The sequence below is a fragment of the Gorilla gorilla genome, chromosome 11 (genome assembly GCF_029281585.2).
Source record: "Gorilla gorilla gorilla isolate KB3781 chromosome 11, NHGRI_mGorGor1-v2.1_pri, whole genome shotgun sequence".
Lineage (NCBI taxonomy): Eukaryota > Metazoa > Chordata > Mammalia > Primates > Hominidae > Gorilla > Gorilla gorilla.
This window is the reverse complement of record NC_073235.2, coordinates 66,085,001-66,109,541: the sequence shown is the minus strand read 5'-3', so window position 1 is coordinate 66,109,541 and position 24,541 is coordinate 66,085,001. Positions and strand designations below refer to the sequence as shown.

At 36.7% G+C, this 24,541-nt stretch overlaps 1 protein-coding gene across 2 annotated transcripts in view; it reads left to right on the top strand.

Moving 5' to 3' along the window:
• Positions 1–24,541, top strand: part of FIGN (fidgetin, microtubule severing factor) — a 136,699-nt gene that overhangs the window by 106,639 nt on the left and 5,519 nt on the right. For both annotated transcript variants that reach the window (XM_019022825.4, XM_004032714.5), the window contains one exon: positions 18,554–24,541. This exon is cut by the window's right edge and continues 5,519 nt beyond it. In XM_019022825.4, the coding sequence (XP_018878370.1) occupies positions 18,562–20,808 (2,247 nt within the window). In that variant the 5' untranslated portion in view covers positions 18,554–18,561 and the 3' untranslated portion in view covers positions 20,809–24,541. The remainder of the gene's footprint in view (positions 1–18,553) is intronic.

The following is a 24,541-nucleotide window of genomic DNA, read 5'->3' as shown; positions in this document are numbered from 1 at the left end:
TGTCTTCAGAAAAACGAAAGGAGATCCAGAAAACAAATGGATTCTACCTGCCCTTTAGCTCCTTCCTACCCATCTCAAACAAAGAAGTGCCTCTTTCTGCTGGGTGCAGTGGCTCATGCCTGAAATCCTAGCACTGTGGGAGGCTGAGGTGGGAGGATTGCTTGTGTCTAGGAGATTGAGACCAATCTGGGCGTATCATGACACCTCGTTTCTACAAAAAATAAAAAAATTTGCTAGGCATGGGTAGCATGTGCCTGTCTGTATTCCTGGCTACTTGGGAGGCTGAGGTGAGAGGATTGCCTGAGACCAGGAGGTTGAGGTTGCCGTGAGCCAAGATTATACCACTGCACTGGACTGGATGATAGAGCAAGACCCTGTCAAAAAAAAAAAAGAAAAAGAAGTACCCCTTTCTTCACCCTATGTTGGTCTGAAACATACATCCTCTTGATGCCATCTCTTTGTTTTTTCTTGAGGAATCTGTTCCATCAATTCTCACCCATGCCTCATTCATACAGTATTGTCTTTTATTTATCCCTTTCCACTATTTCTTTCCCCTCAGCCTAGAGCAAGGATTGGTAGACTTCCTGGCAAGGGATAGATGGTAAATATTTCTAGATATGTGGGCCATATGGTCTCTGCCACAACTATTCATCTCTACTTGTAGCTAGAAAGCAACCATGGATAATACATAAACAAATGGGTGTGGCTGTGTTCCAATACAACTTTATTTACAGAAGATATCACACTGGATTTGGCCTGTTAGATTTGACATAGTTTACTGACTATGGATAATGATCAGATTTTCCCCATATCCTTTAAAAAAATCCCCCGCTCCATCTTTGCTCCTTAACCTACAGCCCATCTTTCTTAAGATGGTTATCAATGAGGAAAATCCTCTAATGCTTGCCATCTCACTTTCTCACAACCCCTTTCCTCCATCACCAACTCACCATGACGGCTGATCCCACCTTGCATTGATATTGCTCTCCCACAAATCAGCTCTAGTCTGTTCATTGCCTGTTTTCTTTCCTAATCATACTTGACTTCTCTGATGTATGTGCTACAATTAAACACTCTGTCTGAAAATCCTCACTTGTCTTTTCCAACAGCGTGTTCTCTACTTTATTTTTTCTCTTTGTACTCTGTAAATGCCTTTCCAATCCTCATTTCCTACTCCTTAAAATTTGTATAACCGAAGAGTTTGATTCTTATCTCATTCTACACACTTTCTCTCTACTCTGTCTTCCATTACCATAGTTTCAATGGATTCCCATATGCTTAAGACTCCCAACCCTCCTTGTAAAGCTTGGACTTCTCTTCCATCTTTCCAGCTGCCAACCCATTGCTTGTACAAGCTAAAACTCTTCCAGTAGTTCTCCAAGGAGAGACAAATTGTAGCAATTTGGGGGCACATGTTCCAGGTTGCATCTTTAGCTCTGGGCTGGCCTTAAGAAAGTTCCTTAGATTCAGGGAAGCTGCTTCATCATATATAAAGGGTAATAAAAATCCCTCCCTGGGCTTTTTGAGGATTAAATGCAGTATCCACCACAATCTCTTTGTTAGCCAATGGACAGATATCTCACAAATTTATTTTTTATTTTTCCAGTGATTTCCTTTAAATGCCCCCTTTCCTTTCCTTCATTCCTCCAAATATAATTGGTTAGCCCATCCTTTTGACTCTACCTCTGAAATCTTTTGTGGATTTTTTTCCTTCCTCTTGCTTAAGTTTAGACCCTGCTTATTTGTCCCCTCGAATTTGTCCTGTATATCTTTATTATTGATACATTGCTTAGGAACAAATCAGAGCAGCACTTTATGTTGGCAGTAGGATAAAGTCCAAACAGTCAAGTCCCTTTGCAATCTGAATTCAAGCTTTGTATGTACCTCTGTCTGGTCCCCCCATGCATAGACATATACTTCTGTCCTATCTTCTAACAATGTCAGACCACTCTGCTTCCAGAACCTGTCATGCATACTTGGCTTCATCGTGCTTTTGACCAACTTTTGTCAAAGGCAGGAAACCTCCTCTCTCTCTATTCTAAATGATGAAGTTCTATTCAGTGTCCAAGATATACCTCAACTATTAGCTCCTCTGTATAGCCACCTCTCTCTATTAGATTTGGAACTGAGTGGGTTTTTTTTGCTAAATTTCCCCTAAAGATAGATTGCAAACTCCATCAGAGCCAGAATGTATATTCCCTAGCACTATGGGCAAGATTCTTACGTAATAGTAGGCATTTGGATTTATTAGAGCGTGATCACCATTTGTCATTTTTTAAACTGTGTAGCCAACTGATCCTATTTGTTTTTTCTAGTGATGGTAAAAGCTATCAAGATTCAGAGAGTCGAGGGCAGTGTTTTTGTATTCTAATTTTGAGACTTACAATATATTTTCTCTGTAACCTATATTCTCATAATTGATAAACTACTTGACAGCAGGGAGAAAGCAGGGAAGAGAAGAAGGGAACTCACTGGCCCACATGCTAAAGCCAAAGGTGAGCAATGGGGGATAGTAAGCCTTAAACAGTGGAAGGTCTAGGAAAAGAAGTTGAATGCTCAGGTTTCACTTTGGCTTGTCTGTTTGCTTGTTTGTTTGTTTCATGGAAATATATGGAAGGGTGTTTGCTTAATCTTTTTTAGTTCAGGAATATGGCAAGTGATGAAACTGATAATGGGTAAGAATGGTAAAGCTGATACTTGGTATTGTAGGTGCTTCACAGTGTGAAGGATTAATAAGCTCTAATTCATTTTGAGAAGAAACTTGAGTATATTACTTCTCTGTATCTTTTGGCGGATGTCTGCATGATAGGGCCAAAAGCTCAAGCATAAAAACCCACTTCATCCAAAAGTCTTACTTGATTAACATGCTCCCCATTACCGTTACCATTTTATTATGCCCAGTTGACCCATCCCTTGATTTATATGATCATATGTGTTATGCATTGTTTGTTCTCTGCACTGGAATCTGTTTCATGCATATATCCATCCTCCCTAGCTTGTGTTTCTCAAGTTAGAAATTAAAACTGCAAATTAAGTTGCAAATTCTGCCAACTCTCTATATAACCCATGGTTAAATCCTGATGAAATAGATGTTAACTAGGTGTTACTAGAAAGGGGTTCTGATCCAGACCCCAAGATAGGGTTCTTGGATGTCACGAAAGAAAGAATTCTGGGCGAGTCCATAGAGTAAAGTGGAAGCAAGTTTATTAAGAAAGCAAAGGAATAAAAGAATGGCTACTCCAAAGGCACAGCAGGAGTATAAGCTGTTCAATTGAGTATACTTATAGTCATTTCTTGATCATATGCTAAACAAAGGGTGTATTATTCATGAGTTTTCTGGGAAAGGGTGGGCAGTTTCTGGAACTGAGGGTTCCTCCCCTTTTTAGACCATATAGGGTAATTTCCTGACGTTGGCAAGGCATTTGTAAACTGCCATGGCACTGGTGGGAGTGTCTCTTAGCATTCTAATGTATTATAATTAGCGTAGAATGAGCAGTGAGGACGACCAGAGGTCACTTTCGTCACTATCTCGGTTTTAGTGGGTTTGGCTGGCTTCTTTACCGCAACCTGTTTATCAGCCAGGTCTTTATGACCTGTATCTTGTGCGGACCTCCTATCTCATCTTGTGACTAAGAATGCCTAACCTCCTGGGAATGCAGCCCAGTAGGTCTCAGCCTTACTTTACCCAGCCCTTATTCAAGATGAAGTTGCTCTAGTTCAGACACCTCTGACATAGATACTTAGTTTCTAACTAAAATTCATAACTAAAACGAAATTTATCATTATGGAAAGTTATTTTTAAAACCCACCAAAATGATTTTATATTGTTATTATTATTATTTAACATCTTGTGGTCTCTTTTATAATAAAAGCAAACATAGAAAGCATACATTCTCTTTTATAAAACATTCATACCCGACATGATTCATAAATAAAGTTGTTTAAGGTTGTAAGAAGTCACAAGGCAATGAACCCTCTTAGTTTTTTGTTTATTTGTTTTTTAATAGTCTAGCTGTGAGTAACTTAACGACGCAGAATATAGGTTTTGTAGTAGTTTTATCCGCAGTTTTTTTCTTTTGTGATTCTTAATACAAATTTATTCAAGGCTTAAACAGGAAGACATTTTGATCTGAAAGCTATACCAATTCACAAGGGAATGAGTTTGGTTTCTTCTCTACTTTGTAATTCAAAGAAGTGCATTCCAAAAAATCAGATGAAACAAGTCATTAATTTGACAGTCTTGGTTCTCATGGCCCTATTGATTCAGAAAGCTGAAAACAGTTATGGAGGCTTATTGGCTTCAATTAGGAGTCGTGAAGCTTGTGAGGTTAGAAGAAAGAAAGGTTGCATTGGAAGAGGAATCATTCAGTAACAGAATCCTTCTTAACATTTTGTCATGAATGGGTATAAATTCTTGGTCTCTTGTTATTTTTTGTACTTTTTCATTTATTGATTCTCTTTATGGATTCATTTCAGAATGACCAGAGGCTCATTTCAAAACTGATTGTGTCATCTTTTGGGTTGCTTTTAGTAAGCAAAAGATATTTATGTTACCATGTGAGAGGTTTCATTTCATTACTACAAGCTGAAGAGCTTTGGATAAGACTGATTTAGTTGTCCTCCAAAACAATAAAAATGTTCAATTTCTTCTGTGTAATCATTATATATATATATATATATATATATATACATGCCTCAAGATATATTCTATTAATAGAATAATCAACATACTTTCTATAGATAATATACTTATTTTAGCACATGCATCATCTTGCATGGAAAAACTCTTGTCCTCAGAGGTATATAACAGTGGTTTTTTTTTTCTCCCTTATCAATAAGAAGCCTAGCTAACTCTCATGACCACCCTTAGTGCATATAAATAATATATAACCACAATATTGTCCTTTAATGTTAAGAGCTTAGTAAATAGTGCTGCAAAAAAGGAACAATCAGGGAGGAAAATGATATTCACATTTTTAACAACAATATCCAATAAAGCAATATAATGTTATTTATATCTGCTATTCTGAAAAATTGACATTTCTTTAGATGTTTCTTTCAGAATGTCCATTTTTTTAATGTTTTAGCTTAGTGATAGAAATGCCATTTTTCCTCTTAATGATAAGAATATATTTATATCTGAGATACATTTTCATGTATAATCCAATGACTGCAAGACTTTTTTCTGAAGTATAGGAATACTGATGAAGAAAGACGTGATAGCTAATATCAATTATCAGTCATAAAATTCGTGGTTACCATTTGTTAACAAGTCCTAAGTTGAAAAACCTCTTGACTAAGTTGGCACTAGCCTAAAATTTGCTGTACAATGAATATAATCCAGCTCTAATAGAAGATAACTGTATTTCCAAGTATATTTAAAATAGAAAAAAAGAGATTATTGCAATAAATCTAACATCAAAGCAACCAATTCATGGAGCTTAATTATGACACTACTAAATGTGAAAATCTATTCAGCGCTAGGAACACTTTTCACATTACATTCACGCTAAAGATTGGCTGTTAAGAGCTCATTACTGGTATTTTTCTAAAGAGTGGTTTATTAAACACAGTTACCTAATAAGCATCTTTGGTGGTGCAAATTGCTGAAAACAGTAATGAGTCTGATTAGACTTCATTTCAATTACGACAGCTTGTCTAGGAAAAAAAAATATATATATATATATATATATATATGTATGTATATATAATCTTTCCTTGATGCTTTGGAATCCAGCTACAAGACACTGCAGAGTTTAAAACAGAAAAAGCCACCTCTGTATTTCCTTTCCACAGCTCACTAATGAAGAGAGAATTGTCCAAGTCATCATCCAATTTACACACTGGAAAACTGGATGGAAAAAGTGGAGTCACAATCATGTTTGCTTAAAAACAGCAAAGGCTGCCTTGACTAATATGTCTAAATAAGGTCACCTTTTGTGTCTCTCTTTTTTTTTCTTTCTCTTCTTCTTAGGAATATAAAGCTAAAATGGGTAGAGACTTAAAAATGATTCATTCCTATTTGGTTTGTGGAGGTTATTCTCTAGATTAATAGGCTCACCTTTCAATTATGTTTTATCCATGGATCTTCTACTTAAAATTATAACAATACAGGGAGCTATTGCACCATGCATGCTAATTATCAGACTAATTTTTAAAATACATATATTGGGTGGGAAAAAATAAAAGAAACAAACCTTTACGAATGTGCACTAATATTTCAGAAAGCATAAGGGAATGTTCATTAGATGCCAAACTTGATTTTGATATTTTTAAAAAGTGTGTTATTTAGCTGTATTTAACAGGTAACCTCATATCAAATCATGCCTGAATATTAGTACTCAAATAGAAAAAAAAAAAAAAACCTGTTAATGTAAAAAGCCTTTAAGTGATTAAGCTGTCATTGCTGTCATTTGGGTACTCTAGTAACATTTTAATGCTTCTGGAAGCTATGGCCAGGGATGCAATCCAATATTTTATGCTACATTTTTGAATAGATTTTTTTAGAGCATATTATTTGAAATTGAGCTAGATAAAATAATTTCTAAAGTAAAATATGAAAACAATGGCTGGGTGTAGAAGCACTAAATAAACAGAGGGCACGATACAACATCCTCACCAGAAAAATCTTCACAAGTTAGCTAAGTGATCATATAATGGCCAGAAGATTGAAAGTAAAATACAAACAAAATTACAGTACTCTTAGTAGGCATTCTGGTGCTTTTAAAAAGATTTGCTTAAAAGGATACTGGTTCTAGGTACATCAGTTCAAAAATTAGGAATTTACTTTTAGACCTATGACTCACCATTAATTCTATTAATTGTCTATTCTATTTTAAAAGGAGAACAGTATTGCATAGAAAACACAAACATAATTCTATAGTAATAATAGGGGTGCATTAATTATTTGCTTTTCCTGTAAACCTAGACCTTCCCAAAAATGGGTATTCAATTAAGGAAATCAGCATTCATCATATATTTTGAGATCACCAATAAGATATGGAGTTTTATAAGTGCAGAATTTCTTTAAGGTTTTTGACTTGGTTTAAGCCACAAATAATAAATATGTAGCCAAAGAAAACCTTAAATAATACTTAGTTTTGATAAAAATATGTGCATAAGTTAGTTAAATAATTTAGAATGTTCTTTGGTTTCTTGGATTATCTATAATAAAGCTAGTAAAGCATAGATCATTTTTAGGATAAAAACAGTTTTTAAAAATCTTTCTTCTGTCACTCTTTCCCTTATATTCTCTATAGCCTTTCCACAACTGCAGTCATAAGCTTACATATGCACATATCGGTACCCAGATTTGAATTTTTGTGTAGGCTACCTATATTATTTTATGGTTTTAGACAGAGTTGGGTTTTCGTGTTGCTTAGGGAATTTGTGTGCTATGAAGAGGCACATGATTTAAAGAGGTAGCAGGGAGAATTTGACTTACTCTTTTAATATAAACAAGTAAAACTAGCACACTTAAAATGAAATTTCTTTTAAATTATCTGGTAGTTCAAAAATGTGGCTGAGCTGAGTGTGGTGGCTAATGCCTGTAATTCCAGCACTTTGGGAGGCCTAGGTGGGTGGATCACTTGAGTCCAGCAATTTGAGACCAGCCTGGGCAACATGGTGAAACCCCATCTCTACCAAAAAATACACAATAATTAGCCGGGCATGGTAGCGTGAGCCTGTAGTCCCAGCTACTCTGAAGGCTGAAGCTGGAGGATCACTTGAGCCTGGGAGGTGGAGTTTGTAGTGAACCAAGATCATGCCACCATGCTCCAGCCTGGGTGACAGAGTGAGACCCTGTCTCAAATAATAATAATAATAAAATAAATAAATAATAAAAATGTGGCTGAAAAATATCCCCCTGTCTTCTAAAATTATTAGCAAACACTGCTACTTACCCATTACTAAAGAGGCCAGTAAAATAGTCATAATCATCAATAAGAAGTATAAAATTTTACAATAGTTTAGACCATCTGGAAGTAACAACATCTTTATGCCTTTAACTCCACCAAAAACAATATTGAGAGCAACTTTATTATTATTAATTTTTTTGAGACAGTCTTACCGTGTCGCCCAGGCTGGAGTGCAGTGACATGATCTCAACTCACTGCAGCCATCATATCCCCAGTTCAAGCTATTCTTGTGCCTCAGCGTCCCCAGTAGCATTACAGGCATTAACCACCACACCCAGCTAATTTTTGTAAAGAGCAACTTTAATTTTAGTTGCTATATTAGAGACAAAGTAAGCCCTGTTTATTTACAACAGAAGAGAATTGAATTGGAATTAATTGGAGAACCATGAGCAAAAGAAGAGGAATCTGTATGTTTTTCATGTGATTAATACACACAGGACTGGATCAGCCATTTATTGAATTCAGCCAAAGCCTAAACTTTTTTTTAACATAATGGCATTTTGCATCATAACAGTAGATGAAATTGTGCAGAGATGGGATCTCAAGAAACAATTTCTTTACTTGCAGTCTCTCCTCCTGTTTCCCATGGATTAGGTTGTTGGGCACCCTCTCCAGGAAAGGAAATGCCACTTCCTTTGAAGATGCTGATATCCTCTCCTGTTTCTGCTCATTATGCAGCATTCTTTGTTTTTACAAATGAAAGAGCCAGCCGTGCTAATGACTGGACCGTCGTTCACACTGCACCTTAACAATGTTCAGTCTATCTGGAAATCAGAGGATCCCAATTATAGGTGGTGCTCAGGTCTATTTCACCAGGTCTATTTCACTAGAAGGGGGCAGGGTGGGGAAAACGAAGAGGTGAGGAAACTACTGCCGTTGCTAAGAGATTCTCACTTTTAATCCTAGGCTGTGCTGGTTGTATTCTAAATCAGTTTATCTTCTTACAACGTCTTATTTGGAAAAAAACAACACGTAACCTACCAAAACTCATTTCATATGTAGCTTTTTCCACTACCTTCATATCAAAGTTATTTTCTTCAGGCTGGACTAAATTATACACAGGTCCCAGGAGTGAAGGACACTGAATTAATGCACTATGTCACCCAGCCGTGACTATAGAATTTTTTTTCAAAGTCCAAGACACTATTTTGCTATTGCATTAAAAATTAATGCACGAATTGCCAAAAAGAGAAAAATGCATAAATAACCTAAACAAATTTTGTCTGGGCTTTGCATACTTTAGAGTCACCTAAAGCAAAGTTTTTAAGGAGAATGGTTGAACAGTTTTACCCTCAACATGTGAATAACATTCTTACTCTTTTGTCTAATTATATGAGACAGTGCTCAATCTTAAATAAGCAGACATATATCTATTTTGTCTTATGTAAACTGTCTTTTTAGAGTATGGTTCCAGAGGAACACAGAGAAGTAGATGAATGCAAATTTCATTTTAAGCAAGGTTGTGGGGTTTGGAAGATTTCTTAATTTATTTATTGACCCTTTTCAGCTTGGTGTGTTGGGCAAAACATGAATAGAGTTCAGTTTAAATATAACTAAATTGGGCTTTGCATTTAGATAGTTGAAATGGAACACACACACACACACACACACACACACACACAAATATTTACAGACAGTTGTATGTGCACCTAGTGGTTAGTATACCATTTTAGGATTATGATTGATGAAATATACTAGCCATGTCATAATTCAAGGTTGGTATCATGCCAGATGTTTCTTAAATAAAAATGCAAATATATTTTGTACGGCAAAACAGTATTTTGAGAATCAACTGGAATAACCTCAGACTTTTAGGATGATGATAATTATTATCTCTGCAAAATACTTTAAAAAATAAAGATTCAAAACACTCAGAAAATGCATAATACTTTTGGCATTTAGTACTCTGTTTATGGATCAATCATACAGGCTGGATGCTATGAATATAGCATGGGGCTCTCAGGTTGTGTTAACCCCATTTATCCCTGCATGCTACAGCTCACCTGTTATTTACACACATAAGAGGGTTGATACTGCAGAACAAGGGTAGTGCTCTGTTGTGACACAGAACATACATATTCATTAGCCACTGCAGTCCCTATGGACATACGTGGTATGTCCTGATGATCTGGGGGGAAGGGTAGATGGCCTTAATGGATTGAAAAATGTATACAGAAAAAGGAAAGAGAGGGCATAAGAAATGAAAGGCTGCAAAGTAACAACTTTAAAGGTTAACTACAAAGTGCTACTTAAACTGATTATAAATTGTCTAAAATTCACAGAGGTAGCATAAACAAAATAACAGTTTTTAAATATGGGAAAATCAGCCCTTTTACCTCAGACTCTTTCCCTTACAATAGTTAATGACACCTGACACTTAGGAAGATTCAGAGTGTGAATTATTTGTATATTTTAAATTGCATGTACACGCATCCTCATGTATCCTTCTGAATAACTTACCATAGAATATACACAGTTTTGTACACTTTTTTTACTTGGTTTTAGATTATTATTCAAAAATTTTACACAGAAACATTTAAAAAACCTACCCCCACACAGAAATCATAGATCTAAGTTATAATTTTAAACTATGTGGATTTGTGTGTGAGCATGATAATATGTTCACTTGTATACTTTAAGTATAGGAAATTCTAAGGGAAAAATTACTTGTTTGAATTATGATCGTGATTTCCTGGGTTGCTTTAAATGATATGGTTTCTGTCCTGATCATATAGTGAATCTAGGCTCAGTGATCTAAAAATGATATTTCTTTCATCACTGTAATTTGCTTTGCATAATGCTTATGCATTCATTCTCATAAATGCAAGCCATTTTATTGCATATTAAAAATAATGACCAATCAGACCCATGCATATCAAGTTTTATCCTCCACATGAAATTTTGGCAAAAATAGTCACCATTACACTTGGTCATATTTGTTGGGTGAATATTTTCTTGCTATGGATACAATTTAATGCATTGTAGAGAACCCAATTCAGATCATAAGCTACCTACAAGTTTAGTTTAAACACAGAGTATATATTAATACCATCCTAGTCCAAGTCATGGTGCCTGTAACATTAAATACAGGCTTTTATGAAGCCCAAAATAAAGACATTTAGACAACAAGATCGGTTGCTTACCTGCATACCATCTACCCAACAACTTTCTGTAGGAAATAAGAAGCATAACTTTGGAGTAGCTTAAATAACCTTATAAAAGTTGTACTAATGCTCATGTATTCAACTAATAGGAGATGCTTCACTGACTGTTAAATTAAGCTTTGGTTTGTGGTATCAAACATACAGCACATTAGGAATGGTGAAAATGGATAGGAAAATAGCAAAAAATAATATCTGACAAATTAGAGCAAAAAGGGGAACACTGAAACAGCATCTGAGACCAGTTTTTTAAGATACCATTCATTATTCATCATTCCACACTGTTGTACTAATGACACTGTATCAATAAGAAAATTATCAATTATTTCCCATGTGTTGTGTTGTAAGAGGGTAGGGAGGTTCTCTTCTCATAAAAAAAAAGTATTTGGAAAATGTTTTTAACTTTTAGAGCTGTATACTTTCTAGATTTCAAGAAAAGGTACGTAAGTTAAGAAACTGGAGTTGAAGCTCTAAAGTGGAGTCCTAAATTTAAATGCCTGTGTGACCTGGTAGATACCATGAAAATACCTGACATTGTCAGGGGATAGGAGCACCATGACAAAGTGGAAAGGGTAGGATACGCCCCAAGGAGGGAGCTGGTCCCCAGAATCGGACAGCTATTGCCATGCACGAATGAAGTGTTGTAAGATCTTGTCTGAAAAATGGGAAATATGGAAATACAGATTTTTTTGCGGGGGGGATGGATCTTTTAAAACATAAAGTTGAGTGATTTGTAAAGCCCTGTGCTGGCCAAACAAAACACAGTTGCAGGGTATATATTACCCTCAGGCTGTCAGATTGCAATTTCTCTGTAAGAGGGTGAGGTATCTGAACTATATTTACTAAGACCCATTTAGCCAGAAATGCCTTCATAATTGTTAAAAAAAAAGCATTGTTTTATGCAAATACAATGGAATGGGTTGAGAAGGCTGCTGCAAAATGTATTATAATTTGGAGTCTTGAGGTGTGAAAATATGATTTAAAGAGAAAAAATTATTTGACAGTATTGTTATATAATTAGAATATCTTATTTTGAAACTGCAGGTTTTAAAATGAGTTTTAACTAGTCTCAAACCTCTAAGTACTTTATTTCTTAGTTTTGATCTCTAAAATGTTGAGTCACAGGAAACATCAAAAATAAATAAAATACTATGAAAACATTTGAAAATGTTGACACCTTTTTGATTAAAGAGATTATGCTCTTTGTTTTGCTCAGAATGAGAGAATTTCTATATCTTTCTTGGAACCAACAGTCCCACTGGAAGATTTCATTTACAGTTGCTGTCCTGAGGTTGAAGGAAAACTGACTTATAAATTCTGGGAGTGATTTTACTTTTTTTCTATCTAGCCAGTGTTGTTGTGTTTTGTCTTTAATGCACCCCTGGCCTTTTCAAAATAAAAGAACACTAAGAAATATTTGTGTAGCAGTTCACAGTTGGGAAATAGTTTCACAAAATATTATTCAGGTAATCTTAATAGCAATACAGTAAGGTTAAATAATACCATTATTGTCCACATATCACAGCTGAGTAAGTGAGTATGATGTGCTTAAGCAACTTAACCAAGATTAGAACAAGTAAGTGATGATGTAAGCAATGCTGCCAGTGGTCTGATTCTACAGGCTGGAATTTTCACCGTGAAACAAAATTCTAGAACCTTCTTTATGTTCCTTCAGTCCCTTTCTATCCCAACAATCTATCAATGGCTCCAAATAAAATACTATATTATGCAAAATCGTATCCAATCCTATAAGACATCATTATAAGTGAAACATCAATCGAAAAGTGAGGATGTCTGGAATGGTTAGGTCATTTTAAAGTTCTGTTAATCTCTAAAATCAAAGAGTCTAATTTTGGAGAATTTAGACTGTGAAATTGTGAAAAAGAGAGTTGAAAAGGTTTCATCACCTTATAGAAAATGGATCCTCCTTTTTAGCATTGAACCACAATGCTTTGTACATAGTTCATCTTTTATTGACTAAATTTAAAATTTGACAGCCCCTCTGTTACATTCAGCTTATAAAATCTTCTAATTTTGGTCCTCTAAAGATGGAACAAAATTAGGTAAAAATGATACGTAATTTCAGTGCTTCTTCCTCACTTTTTTCCCTTTCTGTCACTTGTAGATTTTATGCCATATTTTAAAGCCAAGAATGATCGGGGAATGGGCTGAAGAAATTTCCAGATCAAATGAGTTAGTACTAGTAATACTAGATAATGCTGTGTTGGCCTCTTGGCTTATGAGGATGAGTAGACAAGGCTGCATTAGTCTCCTCAAACATTTCATTTGGTCATCACTCCCATTGAAGAATGTTAATAAGTAGATATTGCACAGGGCCAGTTTGCAGTGCCAGGAGGTGTACAATCCTTCTCTCAGAAGGTTCTTCACTGCATAGACCTGTATTTTTAGCCAATGAATTTTCTACTTTCTACTGGAAATTTTGAATGCTCTGTATGTTAGTTCTGCCATTTCCAACCCAAGAGATGATAAATCTGTTGCATCAGAAAGAAGAGGCTGTAAAGTATTATAATTACTTTACAGTATTTACCCCAGTAGTGATTGTTTTTCAGAGAAACCCTTGCTAATATTATATTAATTTTTTTAATGTTAAAAAATAATGAAAGGTTCAGAGGTGCAATAGCTCAAAGAAATGTAATAGGTGTAGTAATGTTGTCATGCAGGCCTGTGTGAGTGCTATGCATCTGTTTTACAGCAGGCAAACCCGCCATGCCTGCAGGTGTTTGCCTCAGGTCCCTGCCCTTAGGAAGTCTGAGAAAACTTACAAATGAAGGCAGAGCCCCTAGCAGCCAAAATTACCCTATGGGAACATTGTAAAAGGGAGTAACTATTTTAGACCTGATGGACTGTTGAATAGTACACGTATATGAGGAGTGGGTTGGGTAGTGAGTGCCTATGAATATATGCTAAAAACAGATTCTAGAAGACCTAACCTTTTATTTCCAATTTTCCTCTCATTTTGAAAGTTGCTTTTTTACCCTTCATTTTTCTATATTACTGTTTAAAATTTTATAGCTGTGGCAGAACTTTAGAGGATGCTATAGTTGTTTTGTTTTGAAACTAGTTAAAGAGCAAAATAGAAAAAGTAAAGCAACAAGGCAGTAACTGGTTAGTAATTAAACCTAAGTTATAAAGTGGTCAGTAATGGTAAGAATGGCAAATGTTATCCATACTATCCAGTTATATAGGAAATATGGATTTGTTCATTTATATATACATGGAGTCATCCCATAACAATAAAATAAGAACAATGCTCAGATGTTTTACTCTAGTACCTGTCATTCCTATGTAACACTTAAATTATCTTAAAAGCAATTTTCTATTAGATTGTGTATTTTCAAAAAACACGTTGCATGATGAAATTTGCCAGCTGTATTAAGATTTTTCTGATCCTTTCAAAAGTAAAAATTGATGTTTTGCAACAATTCTTCAATTATCTTTAAAAACTATTTTTCTTACTTTCCACTGTTTTCTGAATTTTTACTGTACCTATTTAAACTATTTCCAAACAACAGTAGGAGTTATTGTTCTAAAGTCATGCTTCTAATAATGTTAAAATAGTATTGTTTCTGAGATCCATCTCCATGTTCTGAAGAGAAACCATATAAAAGCTGTTTTTAAAACTCATCCCATTATTTGAGTGCCAAGTTAAGTGACACAGGTGTATTGCTTCTGACTCACACGTAATTGCAATACAATCAAACAAAGCAGGATGTTTTTGTTGTTCAGAAAACATTTGGCTCTGTGGTTTTGTTCCATTTCATATCAGAAATAGCACCACCAATAAACACAATAACAATAACAACAAAAAAATAAATTTGGTTACCAATTTCCAGTTAGTGTTAAAATTCAAGGAACCAACAAAAAGGCTCTGTACTTCGAAGGCCAAGACAATCTCCTGAACACTGATTTCCTCAGCTCCTGCTAATATCAAGAATTAGTTTGTGGTTAGATTAACTTATGCTTTTAAATAACATTAATGATTTTAAAGCACTGGATAAATTCTCATTTCAGGGGATATGAACAAGTCCATTCCCTTGTATTTAAACAAAATACAATTTTGCCTTTTGCAGCTCTGCAAAGGTTATTGTTATTTACTATGCATCAATAAATAAACTTTCAATTATCTTGTAAGCACATCCAAAAATAGCATGACAATCAAAAGGCAATGGTGTATCCAGTAATTGTTCCAAATAGATAATTTTGATAAATATGATCTTTGCTTAATTTCAGGTGAAAAAGAAATCTTACGAAATTTAGTTTTGCTAGAGTTAAACCATGCAAAAATACCCTATGAAATGGACACTCTATTTAAACTGTATACTACTGTCCTTTACAGTGATTATAACTTATTAAAATCATTTTTCATCTCTTTTATGAATAATACATTTACAAGAAAACATTACTTAAGCTAATACAGGTGGGGGGTTCCCACCTCCTGTGTTTTTTTAAAAAAAATAAGCAGTTTCATTTGAGTTAAAAAGTATATTTCTTCAGAATGTTTGTTATGTATGTTTATTAACTTATGCTAACAATGGCTTAGCTCAGCGAACTGAAAGAAAGCCGTCCTTTAACTTATGTGTGTGTGTGTGTTGTGCTAAATTCCATTGCCTGTACTTCTAAATTATTTGTTGAGCCCTTTAAGACTTTTTTTTTTCACGTTTTTCTGTATCAAACTAATCACATTTATACTCACAGCATATGTGTGTTCTTATTTTCTCTACTCTGTATTTTGATAATATTTTAAAGAAAAAAACCATAATATAAATTCCCTAGAAATAATTTACAGGACTAATGAATTTGTAGGTCTCTTAGACAGTTCTACATTACAGTCACATTAATATTCTCTCCTTTTTATAAGGCTTGAAGTAAATCCCATGACACTAGAAGCATTTAGATACTGATTACTTGCGATTGGTTCCTGGTGATTTGCTCTTAATAATTTCCAGTTGAATTTAATGAAAGTATGATTCCTGAAATGCTGCTTCATTAAAATTGCAGCTTTTCCCCTTTAAGTGTGGTTTCGGTCATTTCACCCATTTTGCGGTGTGTTTTCCTCCCCCTTAAAAAGTAATGATTGAGAAAGCCGAAATAATTAAGAATACCACTTTAGTTCTCCCTGGAACTCATCCTCAGAGTTTCTCTGAGTGAAATGATGCAAGCTGCATTTCATCAGGATTTTATAATACTATTTTCCCATTCAATGAGATTATTTAATAATATATAAAGTTTTAAAACATAAATACGAATTTTGGGGGTAGTTGAGGGAAATTGAAGAAAGAATCTGTTGCATGTACAAGAGAACTGAGGTCTTTAGAATTTTTACTAATATGTATATACATATATTTAGGTTGATTAAGTTACACTGTGCAGCATTCAGACTTAATTTAACTGCGTTGTGATTTGCAAATGAATATCTACATGGATCCTTTTTAAAAATCAAAATGCAAATGAGTACAATTGCAGTAAAATATATTTGCAAATGAATCCTGTTGCTTTATTCATTTTTTGTGTAATTACTGCAATCCTTCCCACCTTGTTTTCAGTATTTCTTAATCATTAAGTCGGAAGCATGACAGCAGTGCCAGCCCTGGCATGATTCTCTTTGACTAAAACCTTGTAAATTAACACAATTAGCACAGCATCATCCTGCTAATTAACTTCCAGTGTCTGGTGCAGTGGTTTTGCAAACAAGGAAGAGGGAGTCAGAAGGGAATCAACATGCCATTCTGTTACCAAACTGTGTGTTATGTTCAGTTTATCGCAGTAAGTCAGAGCCGGCCACGTCAGAAGCCAGAGTCAGGCAATGAAGAGCCACAGAGCTTGGAGGAAGAGCACAGAAGGGGTTAGAAACTGACAAAATAGACTGTAGTAATTCAGAAGGGGGTTGATGCCACAGATGCTTCATGTAGACCAGGCCTCCTCCTTATCAAGGCATCTCTGCCAGAGGGCACAAGACAGTTTGCAAAATTCACTTTGGGTAATACAAAAAAGATGAAGGAGAGATGCTTAATATAGCTGTACCAGAATAGGAAGTGTTAAACCAAGCAGAGATTAGACTGAGATGAGCCAGCAATGGGAAAAAGGAGAACAGGGTACCAGTCCTCTTCTGTAACTAACTGTATGTGAGACCTCGAGGGTACATTATAAATCACTTTGGGCCCTGGTTTCCTAATCTGTGAAATAAAGTAATTTCTAAAGTCTCTTTACAATTTAAAATTCAAATTATTCTGACTGCTTAGTATTTTTTTCTTAAATGAGAAAATGCTCATTTTGTAGTTTGCTACATAGTCAACTTTGCTTCACTTAGTAACCCAGCAGATGATAGAATTACCCAGACCATCTCATTATCTACTTGTACTCCTCTAGCGTATGCCCTACGTGGTTTCCTATAGAAATTGAAAGAGTTAGAATCCAGAATCTCTCTCCATTCTTATCTTCCCTTTCCCCTCAGTTTCCTTTCTCTCTCTCTCTTTCTCTCTCATATATAATATATATATATGAAGATGTATAAGACAGGATGTGTATAAATACAAACACACACACACACACACACACACACACACATTCTCCCCTCTTAGTACCTTGCAGGCTGTAAGGGGAGGAGGGATTATAAGAGAAGGAGGGAGAACGCTAGAAGACCGACAGACAAGTGATGCTTGTTTTTTTTTTCAGAGACTCAACAACAGAACTGAGAGGCAGAAAGGAGCCAGTTGTAATTCATACCGAGTTGTAGGCTTTGTGCAATGAAAGCGATGGAGCGCTGCCTGGGAGATTGCTTTGCTGCACTCCACGAAGCAGATTTGAAACTGTCGTGGACCACTTTAGATGAGAGTTGGATTATGGAATGACCTGCTATGTCTGTGTCATATTGTTCTGCGCAGGGAGCATTATACTGTGCTAACTAGGTGTTCAGTACCAAATAAGAGAGGTATCCTAGATGTGATCTGTCAGCTGTGTCTCATTTTTATATTGCTTAAAATGTAAAACAGAAACTGTGATGTGAACAGACAGAATAGCTAGATATTGTACATGCTAATACTGCCATGTGCAAGATATTTAAAATGTCTGCTTATTTTAAGAACCTATGATTGAATTCTAATTTGACAGGAATGTGTGTGTACATATATATGTGATTGTGTATGTGCGTATAGTAGGTAAGCTGATGGGCTTGACAGAAATAGATTTACTTATTCCTTACAAATGCAAAAAATATAGGTAACTACAGAGTTATATTTTAAACTCAGTGTGCTTTTTAAACAGGGCTGAAGTTTAGTCCATTTTAAAGAGTACTTATTATAGGGATCATAATAGGTATTATAAACAGTGTAGATCTTTTAAAGTATGCATATCATTAATGGAAAATAATAGGTAACGAAAGAAATTGGGGGAAAAGCTTTAAGAGTTCTGATGCCTATTGAAGTAAATTAACTTTTTTCCCCCCAAAATTCTTAGGCTTGAAGATGCAGTGGACGCCAGAGCATGCCCAGTGGCCAGAACAGCACTTTGACATCACCTCAACCACTCGGTCTCCTGCCCACAAAGTTGAAGCCTACAGAGGTCATCTGCAGCGCACCTATCAGTACGCCTGGGCGAATGATGACATATCTGCTCTGACTGCATCCAACCTACTAAAAAAATATGCAGAGAAGTATTCCGGCATTTTGGAAGGTCCTGTGGACCGACCCGTACTCAGCAACTATTCGGACACACCATCAGGACTAGTGAACGGTCGGAAAAATGAAAGTGAACCCTGGCAGCCTTCCTTGAATTCAGAAGCTGTTTATCCCATGAACTGTGTTCCGGATGTTATCACTGCCAGCAAAGCTGGAGTCAGTTCAGCCCTCCCTCCAGCAGATGTCTCTGCGAGTATAGGGAGCTCTCCTGGGGTAGCCAGCAACCTGACAGAACCTAGTTATTCAAGTAGTACCTGTGGAAGCCACACTGTACCCAGTCTTCATGCAGGGCTCCCATCTCAGGAATATGCCCCAGGATACAACGGATCATATTTGCATTCTACTTATAGTAGCCAGCCAGCACCTGCACTTCCTTCACCTCATCCGTCTCCTTTGCATAGCTCTGGGCTACTCCAGCCCCCGCCACCACCTCCTCCGCCACCAGCCTTGGTCCCAGGCTACAATGGGACTTCTAACCTCTCCAGTTACAGCTATCCGTCTGCTAGCTATCCTCCTCAGACTGCTGTGGGGTCTGGGTACAGCCCTGGGGGGGCACCGCCTCCGCCTTCAGCGTACCTGCCTTCAGGAATTCCTGCTCCCACCCCCCTACCCCCCACCACTGTTCCTGGCTACACCTACCAGGGCCATGGTTTGACACCTATTGCACCGTCGGCTCTGACAAACAGTTCAGCAAGTTCTCTCAAAAGGAAAGCTTTCTACATGGCAGGGCAAGGAGATATGGACTCCAGTTATGGAAATTACAGCTATGGCCAACAGAGATCTACACAGAGTCCTATGTACAGAATGCCCGACAACAGCATTTCAAACACAAATCGGGGGAATGGCTTTGACAGAAGTGCTGAAACATCATCCTTAGCATTTAAGCCAACGAAGCAGCTAATGTCCTCTGAACAGCAAAGGAAATTCAGCAGCCAGTCCAGTAGGGCTCTGACCCCTCCTTCCTACAGTACTGCTAAAAATTCATTGGGATCAAGATCCAGTGAATCCTTTGGGAAGTACACATCGCCAGTAATGAGTGAGCATGGGGACGAGCACAGGCAGCTCCTCTCTCACCCAATGCAAGGCCCTGGACTCCGTGCAGCTACCTCATCCAACCACTCTGTGGACGAGCAACTGAAGAATACTGACACGCACCTCATCGACCTGGTAACCAATGAGATTATCACCCAAGGACCTCCAGTGGACTGGAATGACATTGCTGGTCTCGACCTGGTGAAGGCTGTCATTAAAGAGGAGGTTTTATGGCCAGTGTTGAGGTCAGACGCGTTCAGTGGACTGACGGCCTTACCTCGGAGCATCCTTTTATTTGGACCTCGGGGGACAGGCAAAACATTATTGGGCAGATGCATCGCTAGTCAGCTGGGGGCCACATTTTTCAAAATTGCCGGTTCTGGACTAGTCGCCAAGTGGTTAGGAGAAGCAGAGAAAATTATCCATGCCTCTTTTCTTGTGGCCAGGTGTCGCCAGCCCTCGGTGATTTTTGTTAGTGACATTGACATGCTTCTCTCCTCTCAAGTGAATGAGGAACACAGTCCAGTCAGTCGGATGAGAACCGAATTTCTGATGCAACTGGACACTGTACTAACTTCGGCTGAGGACCAAATCGTAGTAATTTGTGCCACCAGTAAACCAGAAGAAATAGATGAATCCCTTCGGAGGTACTTCATGAAACGACTTTTAATCCCACTTCCTGACAGCACAGCGAGGCACCAGATAATAGTACAACTGCTCTCACAGCACAATTACTGTCTCAATGACAAGGAGTTTGCACTGCTCGTCCAGCGCACAGAAGGCTTTTCTGGACTAGACGTGGCTCATTTGTGTCAGGAAGCAGTGGTGGGCCCCCTCCATGCCATGCCAGCCACAGACCTTTCAGCCATTATGCCCAGCCAGTTGAGGCCCGTTACATATCAAGACTTTGAAAATGCTTTCTGCAAGATTCAGCCTAGCATATCTCAAAAGGAGCTTGATATGTATGTTGAATGGAACAAAATGTTTGGTTGCAGTCAGTGATAACTTCCTTAGAAAAAAAAAAATGTAATGAATGTTGGCACACACACATAAAACCTGCTACATAGGGAATAGAGCCCCTTTCCAGTAGTGTTTAAATTGCAAAGGGTACTGGGGAAGATGACGATTAAGTTGCATCTTTAGAGTCAGGGTAGATTTGGAGGAAAAGTGCATCAAATGAGAGCTTCTGATTTGAAAGCCCCAGATGACAGAAAGCATATGTGGATGCTCAGTTCTGTTCAAGCTAGGCAACACTCACCAAGGAGCAAGGTGCAAGTGTGTTGATTTCAGAAGGACATGAACCTCGTGTGTTGATTCCATTCTGCTGTTCTCGAGATTTAGTTGCTGTCAAGTGCCTGGAGTGGTGCTTTATTTTTTGTTTGCCTCACAATTACATTGGTGGCATGTGCTAATATAAAGAGCTTTAACTTCAAACATTATTGGACTAAAGAGATGAACAGTTGTGTTATGACAGAAAACCAGATTTTTGCCATTTTAAGAGCAACAGTATTCCTCAATCCTGTCTGTTCTGCAGTATTAAGCTAAGAACAGGTAAAACAGGGTAACGGTAATCTGGACCTTAATTTCTGCAGTTCATTTCTTTTAATGTTCTTGTCTGCAAAAACTCAGGAAAGTGATTGTGATTTGTACAGTACCTCAAAGGAATGTGTTGAAAGCACTATGTACTGCTGAGAGTAATAGGATAGGCTTCAATGTTACTTTATATTAAAATGTATGTTTACCTCAACAATTGGAAAATAGCAAGGAAAATTACTTTGAATGTATCCAGAAAAATACTGAAGTGTGATACAACTGAATATTTACAGTTTAAAGTAGAAATGGAAGGATTTTTTAAGTTCTTTTACTAATTATGGGGAATTAACCAGAGCAGAATAATTCTTTATGTCAGTAACTGCAAGAGTTCTTAGTACATTGCTCCTTGATAATTAAGTGAAAATGTTCTTAAAAGGTACACTGGTTAATTGAAAGCTACTTATTCAGTTTGTGTTAGTGTCTAGACCTGTCAGCCACAAGACCTGTTTAGGACCCTGAAAGTCACAGTACCTAAAAACTATGACTGCCTTTTTATTGCATAGGTGGTAGTGGTGGTGATGGTGGTGGTAGTTTGCAAGTTATCTCTTAAAACTGCTGGGAATGGTGTCATTCTATTCACTAATCTAGCTTATAGACTTGCCGTGCTATTTGATAGAATGCAGAGGATAGCAACCAAAACAAATACACAAATAAATAAAAACAAATACCAACCAACCAACCAACTTACATACATACATATATATATCCACAAAGAACCTCTCCATCTCCTCCCCTTCTTTTTGACTCCACTCTTGTCAGTGCAATTTTGCTTCTCATTTTGAAATCTGGGCTGTAGTGCTCCTGCTTTATTTCTACCTCAGTTTTGTTACATTTCTCTTGGAAAGTAAAGTAGAAAATTGGAAGTGGACACACACACTGCAATGTAGCTTGCCAAACATGTTACTTTGTTTTCTTCCATCTTTCACCGTAAATCTAGTTTCCAAAGACATCAGCATTTGTGCTTACTTCCACCTCAGTCTACCAGCCCCACCCCTACCCATGGCATAAGTGGCATTTTTCTTAATTTCCTATTTTTCTCCTGCTCTCTGTCAAGTTGTTCTTTGTATCCTTTAATGCTTTATGTGCAACCTTTCATTGATAGTGGGCTGATGTTTGGCAATGCTTCTGAACTGTCACAGAGCAGGCTGTAGCTTTCCACAGCCACTGCCCATGCATAAGCAGAACAGCCTGGCCTTTTGAATGTATTTTCCTGGGTTTTTTCCCCTTTTCTTTTTTTAGTTTAGAGATGCAGTAACAAAACTGTTGCAAAGCACTGGCATTTTATGTATTCAATAAATAAGTGATGTACATTTTTAAAAAAATTTAAATAAATGCAATGAGAAGCCCCAAGAAAGGTCTTTCTGTTTTTTTTTCTTACAAAAATTTTTACCGATCTTATCCACAATATCCAATTCTCTGAAACACTTAACATAGAGAAAGCTAATGAGGGATTTCTTATCTCTGAAATTTTATGATACTTGATCTTTACTCCCCTTTTTTATTTTTTATGTTGCTAAAAACTGAGCAATTGAACCAGAATTTAATTTACTATGACATTCTGTCAATTAAAGCTGTGCTTAAATATAAATATTCCATATTAAAAAGCAGTGCCTTTCATTAAGGATACAAAAAATAATACTTAAATACGCCCTCTGCTTTTCACAAGTGAATAAATGCTACAGTCGTGTTCTGGGTCTACCCTGTGCATCCCTTGTAAGGAAATTCTAATATCCACATTAACTTGTAGGTTCATATTGATCTCACTGACAAGTTTACTTTTGCACAGTGCTGACCTATTTTCTGACTTTTAGACATTACATTTCATTTCCGCCAACATGCTGTGTTCACTTGAAAGCGTCTGGCAAGTTTTGACAAACCCAGTCTTATTTAGACAACTTTGGAAAATCCAATATTGACCCACATTTTTTGTGGCTAGTAAGATTTAATGCCAAATATATGACTGCACTATTGTGTTTTTACACTCATTTATAACACTGAAAATAAATTGAAGTCATACATCTTGGCTTTTAGCTTTAAATGACTTAAAAATTAGAACTCTGAGTGACTTAAAAATTAATTTGAGATACGAGTGGTCAAAAATCCATGTATTTAGACAGAAGCTGAAGTCGTATGTGATTTTCATTTAGCCTCACAAAATCCAAGATTTGTTCTCTTAGGAAATTGGGCATGTTGAAGAAATGAAGATCAGTTGGAGGAGATATGGCTGACCTTTGAGTAGATAGTGCTCTCCTGTGATTCTTTGATTCTGCATGGCAGCATTATGAGCTCTTCTATAAACTAGCTTAATAATGAGCTCTATTCTGACCATCTATTCTGGAACTTGGAGTGGGGGTGGGGTACCACATCCTCAGAAGTGAATGTGTACAGTCGGTGATAGTACAACTGAGTAATGGGGCTTCATACTCTTGGCCTCTTTTTGACTGCTAAGAATTTGGAGAAGGCTATTAATGAAGGTAAGGTAATGAACCAGTCCAAATCCCTCACTGTCTGGCTAAGAGATTGAGCCATTCCACTTTACAGCCCCTAATTCCCTTCTTCCCAACTGCAGCAACATTTCCAACAGGGACAAAAAGGAAGTGAAGGAAACCACTTCAGTATTGGGATCAATAGAAATTCAAGAGGTAGTTCATAATGACCTTATATGTGACACAAATGGAAATACCCTACACTTCTGGCATGCTTCTCTCCCAAATATTTAGAACATTAGTGACAATATGAAAAACTTTGCTGACTGAGCTGATCAATGGAATGTGAAGGCAGTATACTTTAAGGCTATTTACTTTCACACAGAATGTTTATCTATTAGTCAGTTTGTATTCTACTCAAATGCAGATAGACGGGTATAATGTTTTCTTGTGCATTTGAAACCTATCAAGGAGAAAATAAACCATTCCACTAAAATACATAGGCCAAACACCATCTGGGAAAGTGATAAAAGCTATCCAGAGGCTATGCTATGTAAAATAGCAAGGTCAGTTTACATGGGTTGCATAGTACTTGGCTATGCAGTTTTCAAAAGAACACATCCAAAAAAAAAAATCCAAATTAGTTCCTATAATAGGTCTTTGTAAATTTAAATATATTTGTGGGTTGGAAAATACGTTTTTAGAGACATTTAGAA